We start from the raw sequence: 12,837 nt of genomic DNA, 5'->3' as shown, positions 1-12,837 counted from the left end.
TAGTCTGTTAACCTCCAGGTTAATTTCTCTTACCTGTTGCTCCACTGAGCATCTCATCTCAGCTGTAGTACCTACTGAGAACAAGTATGTTATATCCCTTTTTTTTACCCCTGCGATCAAGGTCAGAGGTAAGGTAACAGTGGTCTGATGCCACAAGCAACCTACTTTGTTCCTACAAGCTGTGTGTATCTGGCCATTAATGAGCAGTTAATTTACTGAATGCACACTGAATTTATTTTTAAGCTGGGAGCTACAGTTCTTAAAGTGTTCTTAAAAATAAGGTTTTTAATCTTAAAGATAGTTTGAATGAGTGGTCTCAAATGGAGCAGCATAATCTGTTAACAGTGACAATAACCTGAAACAAATTTTTTGGGTGTATATGTGCTTTTTTTGTTAAGAGGCTAAAGCACTATAAGCAGTGATGTTTTTAAAATAATCTTTGTTTAGATGGACTTAAAATCTAGTCTAAAAGGTATTTTGTTGGAGCTGTGATAGGAACTCCAACTGCCACTTCTGAATAAAGGTATATAGTTTACTTTGGCAGTTATCCAACAGACTTTTTTTATACCTGTGTTGATAACATATTACATATGGTGAAATGGAAAGTGTCATGTTTTAGTTTCTGACATCCTTGGGAAAGCATTGGGAAATGTTTGTCATGCTAGAGAACCTCTGTTGAACACTGCTCATTGTTATTTGTCTTGCAGTCTTTCTGGCAAAACTTTTATTACCTTTTCCAGCACCCTGTCTGACCTGAAAACTAATGAAATAGAGGGATTTTTTTTTTCTGGTACCAAATCTTGGTTTAAACACAGTTGTAAAGAGAATGTTATTGTTTGGCTTATTTTGAGGGCAAAATCTGTGCAGTGAGGGCTTGATGGAAAGTCTGAGATCAGCAAAATAGGTTAGTAGGTAATGATGTGGAGGGAGGTAGCCTGTGATCCACTCTGGTACAGCTTCAGCATTGAAGATCTGGCATGGAATTTTCAGTCTTAGAGTAAAGACAAGGGTCAGGAAACTCAAGCTTTTATACGTAGTTGAGAGAAGTAGAATTATACAGCTTTTTTTTTTTAATTTTCTGTTGCTTACAGAAAGAGTACAAGTGTTCTTTTGGATGCTTTGTTAGAAGCTGATGTTGAGAGAACTTAAGAGTTGAAATTGGGAAAGGACCAGAGAAAATGAGTGGGGAAGAATAACAGATATGTTTCTAATGGAGCTGGAGAAATGGCTTATAAGTTGACAATGATGGTGAAGAAGGACAAAGGAAATCAGCAAATGCAGAAGTCCATGCTGGGAAACACCTGTGAGTGGAAAGTTCAAGTGATTCAGACAGTGATATAACTGCATTGAAAGTCCAGGAACATCATCTGTATTTAATATGTTCTGAAGTGTGAAGAAATGTAAAATGGATGATGCATTGTCATGGAGAGATACTTCCATGCTTTCCTTCTCCCAGAGCAGAGAGTGCAACTGCCATTATCAGATGTAGTCATGTTGTGTTGTTATTCATGAGACATCTGAACTGAAAGCAAAGGGCGATCGCGTGGTTCTTCATAGTTACTGTAGAAGCAGGCTGTGTACCCTTGCACTGGACCCACTGAAAGCTGTGACTCCTGGAAAAATTTGAAGCCTTTACTGTGCTGAGCCACTGTGTTGCATCAGAGATGGAAATACTGTGTTGATCCTGGACCATTAGATGCATAGGTAGCCACTTAGATCTTGTCCCTGAACTGTACATTCTGTTCTTTGAAAAGCCAGCATAAGAAGTAAAAGCGAAACTCAGTATACTTGTGTTAAGGTATTCTACTACAAAGTTATTTGAACCTAGGTATTAACTGTTTCATGATACAACTGTGGAGATACAACTGTGGAGAGAAGAACCGTTCACTTCTACTCCTGGACTTGCAGTGGAAGTGTGCCAGAGTTGTACTGAAAGACTTTCCTGGACAAAAGCATCAGTCTCTCTCGCTGAGCTCTGCAGCAGCTCTGAAGCAGAGGGTAATTGTAAAAAGGTCTAGACGAATGCTGACTCTTATCTACAGGCAAGAAGGGAAAAGCAAGTTATAGATGTAACGGCATTTTCTAAATCGATTCTTTTGACTCAAAAAGAGAGAAGATCATACAAGCTAAGCATCAAGAAGCACAGGCAAGCCTCCAACTCTGAAAGAAGCCAGTCCCATTTCTGCCTTTCTTAAAAGAAACTTGAGACCTCGATTCTGTCTTGTCTCAAGGGCCATTTCAAGCTGACAGTCGAAGTAGCATTCAGAACACATAGTGTAACCTGAAGTTCACTACCAAAAACATTCTCAAAGGGAATGTTTTTTAAACACATCGAGAGAGCATTTGTAAGACAATTAAGGCTGTTAGTGTTTGATAGGAATGGTTGGACTCGATGATCCAGTGGGTCTCTTCCAACCTGGTTATTCTATGATTCTATGATCAGACCTTTTGTGTTTAGTCTGTAAAAGTGGTTGTGCGTTACTGCTGCTATGTGAGACTCTGCAACCAGGTACGGTTTCTGCTACATTCTTGTAGAAAAATTAGTAACTCTTATGCTAGCGTTTACAAATTGAGTGCATGAGAAAGTTCCTCAGGACTCATAAGCAAAGATTAGAATCATGGAATCGTTAGGGCTGGAAGGGACCTTAAAGATCACCTATTTCCAATTCCCTCAGGACTCTGAGATGCATTTCATCGGGTCCCATAGACTCATATAGGCTCAGGTTCCTCAGGTGGTCATGAAACCTGACTATATTTCTCATCTGTCCCATATCTCTCTGTACCTTGAACTCCACCAGTATATGATCACTGCAGCCCAGGCTGCCTCTGATCCCAATATCACTGATGAGTTTGGTTGTATTGGTGACCATCAGGTCCAGTATTGCATCTCCTTGGGTGGGAGGTCTCTATCAGCTGGACTAAGAAGTTATCCTCAATGCACTCTAGAAGTCTCCTGGATTGCCTACAGCTCGCCATGCTACGTTTCCAGCATATGTCGGCGTGTTTGAAGTCCCCGACTAGGATGAGTGTGAGGCCTCCTGTCGCTAGAGGAAGAAGACTTCATCAGCTGGTTCTCCTTGATCAGGTGTCCTGTAGTATACACCAACCACAGGGTTCCCATTGGTTCTTCTGTCTTTAATTTTGACCCACAAGCTTTCAACCTGTTTGCAGCTACTCTTCCATGACAGCTCTTCACCTTCTATCCCTTTCCTGAGATAGAGGGCAACACCTCCATCCCTCCTATCCAGTCTGTCCCTTCAGAACAGCCTGTAGCTATTGATAGCCACACTCCAGACATGGGATTCGTCCCACCACGTTTCTGTGATCATAACTAGATCATAGCTTTCTAGTAGCACGGTAGCTTCCAGCTCCTCCTGCTTGTTACCCAAGCTTTATGTTTGTGTAAAGGCACTTCAGCTGGGCTGCCTGTTGCATCACCTTCCTAGTGGACCCTTTATTACCTACAAGGTGTTTTAGAGAAGTATCCTCCCTAACACCTGACCCTGACACCTGTCCTCCCACCGCATGTTACATGCTAGCTTGATGTTAGCCCCCTCTCCCTCCATATCTAATTTAAAATCCTGTCTACAAGCCCTGCAAGCTCCTGGACAAAAACCTTCCTCCCCCTCTGAGAAAGGTGGCTCCCATCTGATACCTTTTAATCCCAGTGCTTTGTAGGCCATCCCCTTATCAAAAACCCCAAAATTATTGCGGTGACACCAGCCATGGAGTGTTAATTGACTGGATCCATCTGAGCTGGAAGGAGGGAAGAAAAAAATCACCTGGGTCCCAGATTTCTTCAGTATCTGTCTCAGGGCCCTAAAAGGTTGATTGAGTGCATCTTAGTTGATAGGAAATTGCAGTGTTTGGGTTCTTGAGGGCATGTATTTGTCAAACCATATATTTAAAACTTAAAGTTCCTAGGATAAACAATTTTGTTTAGACAAGATTTGATATTTTTAAGCTTATAATAAAATATATAATAACAGCCTATAGTTAGCCTGTTTACAAAAAGTACAGTTTGTAATTGTTGAAATAAAGTAAGATGTGAAAACAGAACCAGAATTTCAGTTGCAAATGTTTGCCATCTTATTTTTTAGGACCATAGAACGGCTAGTAATAAAAGTATGTAATGAAAAATCTTTGTTCTATATGTTCTAATAATTTACAGCATTTTCAACTTATCTGCAAGTTTGGCTCAATAGTTTTACCATTTTGAGAAACCCATTTAAACCTGAAAAAAGTAGGCACTTAATTTTCTTTCAAATGTATTTTCTCTTATCTCTCCATTTCTTCTGTGATGAAAGGCTTAGAGAGTTGCAACTGCTTAGTCTGGAAAGGAGAAGGTCAGGTAGATCTCATCATTGGATATATACCTGAAGGGAGGGGGTAAAGTTGGAGCCAGGGTTTTTTTTGGTGGTGCACAGTGGCAGGACCAGAGCCAGTGGGCACAACCTGAAACAATGGAGGTTCCCTTTGACCATCAGAAAATACCTTTTCATCATCAAGCAGGTTGAAACTAGATTATCTTTAAGGCCTCTTGCAACCCTAACTATTCTATGATCCTATTTTTCTATAAGAGTGACCGAGCACTGGCACAGGTTCCCAGAGTTGTGGTGGAGTCTCCATCACTGGAGGTATTGAAAAGCCGCCTGGACATGGTTTTGGGCAGCCAGATCTTTGTGCCTGACTTGGGAAGGGGGCTGGACCAGATCACCTCCAGAGGTCCTGTCTAGCCTCAGTAGTTCTATAGTGAATCTAATAATGTAATAATAAAAATCTCTCAGTTTTGAAAGGAAACTGAGGTGGGGTATGAGTGTGGATTATAAAATTCTGTGGGTGGTGGATAAGCTCAGTGAATACCGTTTGTTCACCAAATCCTACTAATCCTTAAAAGAATTGGAAGGGACTAGTAAGAGATCAGTATAAGATAAATACAAATGGGTTAATCAAAGCAAACGGGGGAACCACTGAGTGACTCCACTTAATTACATGAGAATTTTCTTCGTAATTTTTTTCCTGGGTTTGTACTTTTTTTAATAAAGAATGTTTGGGCTGCTTTTCAGTGTTTGTGAACTGTGTACTAGCAGACTATAGCCACTGGAAAGAATATGAACTATTGAGGGAAAAAAAAAGAACACCTTCCTTAAGACCTGGTGATGCGAATATGGAGTTTCCTTGTTTTTCTTTCATTGTTATTACTGGTATATGGAAAGATGTCTGCAGAAATAGCTGTGCAGTAGCTGCTTGTTGGCTGTTTTCACACAGACCGCTTACTTGGGGAAGAGGCAGAGGGAGCCTGGAGATAGTAGTGTTACTAGTTTAAATTCAGGAAATTGGACATTGGTAGTTACTTGGCACAACAGAATCATCCAAACTGTTTCGATCACGTTGGGCCATAGTGATGAGCTTGTGATTCTCAGTGCCTGTTGTGATAATGGAGGAACTGCATGTATTTTTCTTATGGAAGAGGTGTTTCAAATGTGTTGTTTTTAATAAAATGGAACACAAAGCTTTAAGGCTTTTTAAAGTGGAATATTATAAAATTAAGTATTCCTCTCTTAAAGGTAAATAGATATCTCTGTATGTTTGCAAATAGATAAGAAAGTTGATTTGGTAACTGCCATTGTTGAGATGAGTAACTGGAATATTTTTATTTAAATTCGGTAATTTTCTGCATTGCTCTGCAAAATGGACTTTAATTAAATGTATTGTTCATTTCTCAGTGAGAACTCGAAGTTGTCTGGTTGCTCTGATTTAGCAGATGGCTCCATTTCCCAAATAACTGGAAAAGGGCAGATTCTAAATATCACTTATACAGAGCATACTCAAAGTCATGTACTTTGAAAGTTAATGATCTTGAGGACAAACCCACTGGTCCTAACCTTGATGAGCTGCAAGCTGTTTTCATTGAACTTGTGCTTTTATATAAGTGCTCAATGAAATATGCCATGTAGGTGTAATTCTGAGACTATTGTCTTGTTATGACTGATCAAATTAATGCTGATGTGTACATTGGAGGAGCAAGCCTGAAAAATATAGAACTACAGGACAGAAAATGGGACTTTGAAGGGTATCGGCTCCTGCAAGAAGTGTATTGTGCCATTGCCACACTGCTTTAGCACTGCAGTGAGCAGTCAGAAGTGTCAGTACTAAAGTGAAGTTTAGTCAGTAATCAAGGATACCGTACTATATAATTTTCAGTCTAATGTGCAGTTCATCCTGCCTACTCAGTCATAGGCTGCTTCTTTCTTTAAAGAGGGAACCATGTTTTGTTCTGTACTTTCTCAGTATAATTATGGTACGGGATAGCAAATAGATTATATCTGAGCTGGTATTGTTTGTTAACGTGGGAGGTATAGGACAAAATAAGGTACAGATATGTTTCAGCTTTCCTGACTATTACTCATAGGATTAAATGTATATTTAGCCTGATTTTTTTTTTCTTTTTTTCATTTCTAAGTATTTGTTGCTTCCTAAAAAGTGTTGTTCAGTCTTACTAGCGACACAGAATTCTGTCTTTTTAATGTAGATAGGTATGGCATTCTGCATGTATTTTTTGCCATATGCAAATGCCTGAACACAGCTTAATGGAATAACTCTTAAAAATGTAGTTCACACATGCAGGCATAAATTCACCGTGTATCTTTATTTTCTTTTTATTTCTGATAATCCAGGTATTTTACTCTTTAAAGAGACTCCAATCAGGAAAAAAAACCCAATGAGTCGTTAACTGTTTTAAAAGCTGTGGCTAATATATATTCTCATTAACCTAGAATATTTCTAGTAACATAATATTATTCACAACTGTAATGATCGTTTAAGGATGCCCATCTAACTTTTTTAAATTTTTTTCTGTGATTAATATTAGTTCAGTTGCTTCCCAAGTCAATAATTTCTAAAAGCGAATCTTAAAGACAATGGTAATGTAAAGACTCTTGGTAATGTTACCGACTGAGCATGCATTCATTAGATATTTTTTCTTATTTAAATTAAAAGGATGATGCATAACTGGTTACTTATGATGAAGTAATTGCAAAAAGCTTGTAAAACATGAGTAAAAGGAATTTTCTTCTCCCCTTCCTCCATAGTGTTCAGTGTGGATTGCAGCACAGTTGAATGTCCTCCTGTTCAACAAGTTGTTTGCCCACTGGATAGCTATGAAACCCAAGTCAGACTGACGGCTGATGGCTGCTGTACCCTGCCCACAAGGTTGGTGACTTGTTGGCTGAGTATTTTCAACTTGTTCAAGTACTATAAATACAGGATAATAATGCATACTTCTGTGCAATAAATGTTAATACAGAATAAAAGGTACGTGAGGTAGGTTAAAGGTATATTAGGCTGGTAGAAAACTGAAATCTATCTTTCTTAAAGCAGAAGAAGAAAAATGTTCTCAGTGCAAATGCACGAAATTGATCTTTGCTAAAATTATTTGAGGCGTTTAGGCCTCTAGATTGATTTTCATTGTATTCAGTTAATTTTACACAAGTAAATTATTTTGAGAAACTTTTGAAGGCCTTTGTTGGCAAGGAATTAAGCGATGGAGAGGGCAAAAGATATGCCACGGAAAATCTCACCTAGTAAAAGAAAAGAAATATTTTTTTTTTTTCGGTATGTGGAAGACCACAGTAACAAGCTGAAAGACATTGTCTGCCTGAAAACATAGGGAAACAGAAATTTCTAGTATTAGCTTCCGTTTAATTTGTTGATCTAGGTAAGGCCATTCAGAAAACTAAGACAATTTGGAGCTGGCTTCATTCCAGAATTTTGCACCACTGTTTCAGCTTCTGTTTTTACAACAATCTTCTCAAAATCAGATTCGGCAATGTGCCAAATAAATATGAATTTGACCGAAAAGTATCAGCAATGAAAACATTTTTTTTAAAAAAATATTTCTTGTAGAGATAACTAGTTTGTTTATTTGGTATGAAGATTTACACACCATACAACATTGCCATATTCTTAACCCCTTGTGACACTGCAAAGGATTGATAAACTTGCAATGAGTTCAGAAAGTAGAAAATGGCAAAGGTTGTGTAATGAATCGGAGATGTTCCCTCCTGGGTACCGTTTGAGTACACGTTTAGTATGGTGACTTCTTTGAAACTCTGCTTTCAATGGAATATGAGGGTCTCTTACTGCATGAAGGGTTAAAAATGTATGTATATAAAAAACAACAACCTCAAGGGCGGGAAGAGAAATCTGGGGAACTTCATATAGTGCAGTAATACTATCTATTAAAATTCTAAACTTGACAAATGAATGACTCTGTCATTCAGAGCTCTTATTTTCTTTTGTGTTTTTTGTTAGTTGTTTGTATTCTGGACCACAACATAGTATGGATTCTCAGTATCCTCCCTTTATTCTTTAACGTGTTCTCATTAAACTTCCTAGGAATTACAGTAGCTTTGTATTACTTGAGACATGACCTGGCTAGTTGGAATTGCACAGGAGTCTGTAGATTTAAACTAGTTATCATACTGGCATTGCTGCCAGTACAGCTCAGCATGTTCAAAACAACTAGAATAAAATGCTACTAACAACTGTATTCAGAAAGATACATTGTGAAGAAAAAGAACCAATCTCAGATGGAAGTATCATAACCTTATAGTTTATTTTATCACTCCAGAAACCTTGATTAGAAAATGACGTATAGGCCAAATTATTTTTTGTTTCCCCAAAGTAAGTGTTCTGTATTCCTGCTGTCTAGTATAAGTTTTGGGTTGATTTTTCTGTTGCTTGGGCTGAAGGAATGAGAAATACTCACTTTATTCTTGTAGCATGTGTTCCTCCTGTCAGGAAATGTAGAGTACCAAGAGAATAAAACTTCATTTACTACAGAAAAATGACCAGCTCGAAATATTTTCTATTTGTAGCACACACATGGGAACTGATCTTAAATAAAACACCTAGAGTAAACATGTACTTGAAAGAGTCTTTTTTCTTCTTTGATAACGTTTAAAAACATAACCAGTTGGTTTGCTGTGTTTTAACTGTAACTGATGTCTGAAACATACTTGTAAACATTCTTGGTACTTACATGCCAAAGCTAGTACTCCCATCTCTTGCATGCAAAGATTCCAGTTGTACAAGCAGGCTTTTAGAGTTTGTGATAACTGTGAATTGCACTGAAGTCTCTTGGAAATCAGATTGCTGTACATTCCTGTGATTAGAGTTTAACAAGGGATCAGAGCTGGGATAGATGAATTCGAGCTCCTGGGGTCTTATGATCAGAGTGAACTCTTGCAATGCATATTAATAATATTGAAGACTCCTCTAGCAGTTCTAGGGGGAAAGTGGGAATAATAAACAAATGTCTGATACTGTAAGCTCTTGTATTCAGAGGTTGTATTTAGTTTCACACTGATTTCTAATGCAGTACCACAAGCAGGACAGCCTACTGATTTGGCATTAATATCAGAATACTGGTTTCTTCAGATTTCATCAGACCATCATGAGACAATTCCCTTAAATTTCCAGCTGTTTTGTTAGGAAAGCTAAATGATACTTTTGTCTCTGCCCATGGGTCAGGGCAAAACCCAAGATCAGTAAAGCTAGGGGATGAAAGGGTTGCAAATAGCTGTGCAAAGGAAAATTTGGGGTACTGATGAATGAAAAGCTGACCATGAGCCAGCAATGTGCACTCACAAAACAGAAGACAAACTGAATCCTGGACCACACCAAAAGAAGCATGACCAGCGGGTTGAGGGAGGTGAAACTGCCCCTCTACTCTGCTCTGGTGAGACCCCACCTGAAGTACTGTGTCCAGTTCTAGAGTCCTCAGCACAGGAACTTGTAAGAGCAGGTCCAGGGGAGGACCACAAAAATCATCAGAGGGATGGAACACCTCTCCCATGAAGAAAGACCGAGAAAGTTGGGATTTTTCAGCCTGGAGAAGGGGAGACGTAGTGGCCTTTCAGTACTTAAAGGGAGCCTACAGGAAAGATGGATACAAACTTTTTAGCAGGGCCTGTTGCAATAGGACAAAGGGTAATAGTTTTAAACTAAAAGGGTGTATTCAGACTAGATCAAAGGAAGAAAATTTTCTACAATGATGGTGCTAAAACACTGGACTAGGTTGCCCAGGGAATGGATAGAAGCTCCATCCCTGGAAAGATTCAAGGTCAGACTGGACAGAACGCTGAGCAACCTGATCTAGTTGAAAATGTCCCTGTTCACTGCAGGGGGGGTGAACTGGATGATCTTTAATGTCCCTTTCAACCCAAACCGTTCTGTGATTCTGCTACGAAGTTTAACGCAGAGATGTTTAATATTAAGTGTACAGAATCAGTTATCCTTAGGTGGTTTTGGTTTTTTCTGTTGTGAAATAGCTTTCTTCAAATTTTCAGATCCCTTTGAGAATTTATTTTTAAGTGTAAAGTCTTTATAAAAATCTGGTTTGGATTTTATCTGTGAAGCATGGACTGCAACAATAGGAGCTGATTTCACTGATTAGTATTGTCTTATAGCTTTATTGCTAACATGGTTTCGTACATTTTTCATAGGATTACATGCAACGGAGTAAATGGCTTGTTTGGGTAGCTCTGCACTAAACTGTTTTATTTTATCTCTTTTCCTTTCTGGGTGCTCTCTTTATTAGAATAATTTGAAAAGTTAGTCTTTACTAGATCTCCACTTCTTGCTCTAGTTTAATACTCCTGCTTCAGTGCTCTTTCCTCTTCATGTAATCTCAGTCTAGTCTTTTCCCTTGAGCCAGTTTGCATTCTTCCTGCCTGTTACAATTTTGATAACTTCAAAGTTCACTCAGTGCTCTGTTATTCCAGAGGGTTGTTTGGTTGGTTTTTTTTTTCCCCCCTCCAGCTATTCTTGTCAATATTTTAATAAGTAGAAAGATGTTAGTACTGTGCCAATATTAAAAAGAACAAAAACTAAATAATTAAAGTCTTGGTATCAGTTCTGAGAAAAATAGTGTAACAACTGATAGAAGATTGAATTGAGGATTAAAGGATGTAATTATAGCTAGAAGCAACCAATGCTGTGTTGATAGAGGCAGTTTTATGAAAATTGACTTTGTCTTTTGAAGATACTAAACTTGCCTTAAAAATCTGACCATCAGAGTGATTTCCTTCTCAATTTCTGTCTTCTGTAGTTGCCAGTCCTTCTCTTTGTATTGCATTCTAGCTAAAAAAACAACAAAACCAAAGCAAAGCAAACAACGAAACCCCACAAACACCTCAGACTTTTTAATCAATATTGTCTCACAGGGTTTACTTCAAGATTGAAATATATCCCCTTTCCCAAACTATTTAACATTGAAGAACATTTCCCACACCTTTCCTCCTCCAGATTTTGTAAGTGAATCAGTCCCATGGGTCAGCACTATGTTCCTTTACCTTCTGTGATGAACTCTTGCAGCCTGCACATGCTGACTTTATCTTGCTGATAATGTCGGGATATAATAATATCCATCTGAGAGGAGACAAGCATCCAAGAGTAGATTCACTAAATTCCACATAAGCCTGAGTATGTTCTAGATTATAAGAAGTTTGGAAATAATTTATATATGTTTATTGATCAAAATATCCAATAGTTTATTTTATATCTGAGTCTTAGATTTGGAACAAAAAAAGGCAATGTCCAGGTTGTTGTGAGGAGAAGGAAAAAAACAGATGCAGATTAAGCACAACAGATAGAAATAAGTTAGAGAGACAGAGATGTTAATAACAGTGAACAGCTTAATAAATTTAAAGGAATAGGGAATACAAGTTACAATGCTGATTTTATATATTAGAAAAGAGAAAAAGAGCTTGTTACAGCTACAGTCTTGAAGGATTGGAGCCCAAAAGACTTGGGCTTGAGGGATGAGCAAATTAAGATTCTTTGAATTGGACTATTTTACTGTCAGTCAGTTACACAGAGCTGAATGGTGTTGCAAATGCAAAACTCAATTGGCTTGAGTGGTGTCACTGTGATGATAGTTATTGCTGCCTTGGCATACAGCCATACAGTGTGGCTTGTTCTGGCAAGCAGTCATTTTTTCTTGAAGTCCAGGATAATAAGTTTGGGATTTTTTAAAGCTGTCTCAATAAAACTTGAACAGAAGCTCTTGAAACACAAGATGTTTCTCGAGCCTGATGGCTGACTTCTGCATGTCGAGACCTCTAACAGAAAGAAGGCATGAGAACGTTTTCCGAAGTAGCAGCATGTCAATCTTCTGTAGAAGCTGTAAGACGTTGTAAGTACAGGAGTCTCTGCTTGCATGTTTTCCAAGATTGAATTTTTGCACCTGTGTTGTATATAGAAATGCACATCCACGCTCTTCCACCAACTCCTAGGAAGTATTGAATTGCAAAGCCTTTCAAGACAAGACTAGCTAAAGGAAGGGGTGCATTTCCCATAAGAAGACAAAACAGGGAGGAATATTGATCATAGTAATGAAAGCAGCTTCCTTTTTTGTGTATGAGTGTTTATTTAATCTGACTAAGTGCTGTGTTAATGGTACACTTGTTCCTTCACTCTTAAACTTAGGCAGAAATTTTTACCCAGATAAATTAGAGTAACTCTTAATTGTATCTACTTTTAGATGGCATTTTTTGCTTGGAAGTAGAATGAGATTGTAGTGTCTATAGAACTTGGTTTTGTTCGTATTTTTGAGAAGCCAGCTGGTGGTTGAATTCTTTCAATTTGTAATAAGCTGGTAGGCATATCTTTCTGTTACAAACTTTTGTTTTCACTTGTAAGTCTAAGAATTAATGTATACCTTGATCACACCTAGTATTGCTCTCAGTCCTCCCCCAGAAGATTCCCCACTCTATTGTATTTATTCTACTTAATCAGCTGTTTAGTTGTTTGAAAACTGAATAGGTGATATAG

At 38.1% G+C, this 12,837-nt stretch overlaps 1 protein-coding gene across 2 annotated transcripts in view; it reads left to right on the top strand.

Annotated features, from left to right (window-relative positions):
• CRIM1 (cysteine rich transmembrane BMP regulator 1) overlaps nucleotides 1-12,837 on the top strand; it is a 174,873-nt gene that overhangs the window by 84,938 nt on the left and 77,098 nt on the right. For both annotated transcript variants that reach the window (XM_069852494.1, XM_069852493.1), the window contains exon 4: nucleotides 7,092-7,212. In XM_069852494.1, the coding sequence (XP_069708595.1) occupies nucleotides 7,092-7,212 (121 nt within the window). The remainder of the gene's footprint in view (nucleotides 1-7,091; nucleotides 7,213-12,837) is intronic.

This window comes from Phaenicophaeus curvirostris, chromosome 2 (genome assembly GCF_032191515.1).
Source record: "Phaenicophaeus curvirostris isolate KB17595 chromosome 2, BPBGC_Pcur_1.0, whole genome shotgun sequence".
NCBI lineage: Eukaryota > Metazoa > Chordata > Aves > Cuculiformes > Cuculidae > Phaenicophaeus > Phaenicophaeus curvirostris.
Note: the sequence above shows the minus strand (reverse complement) of the source record. Positions and strands in the feature narration are given on the sequence as shown.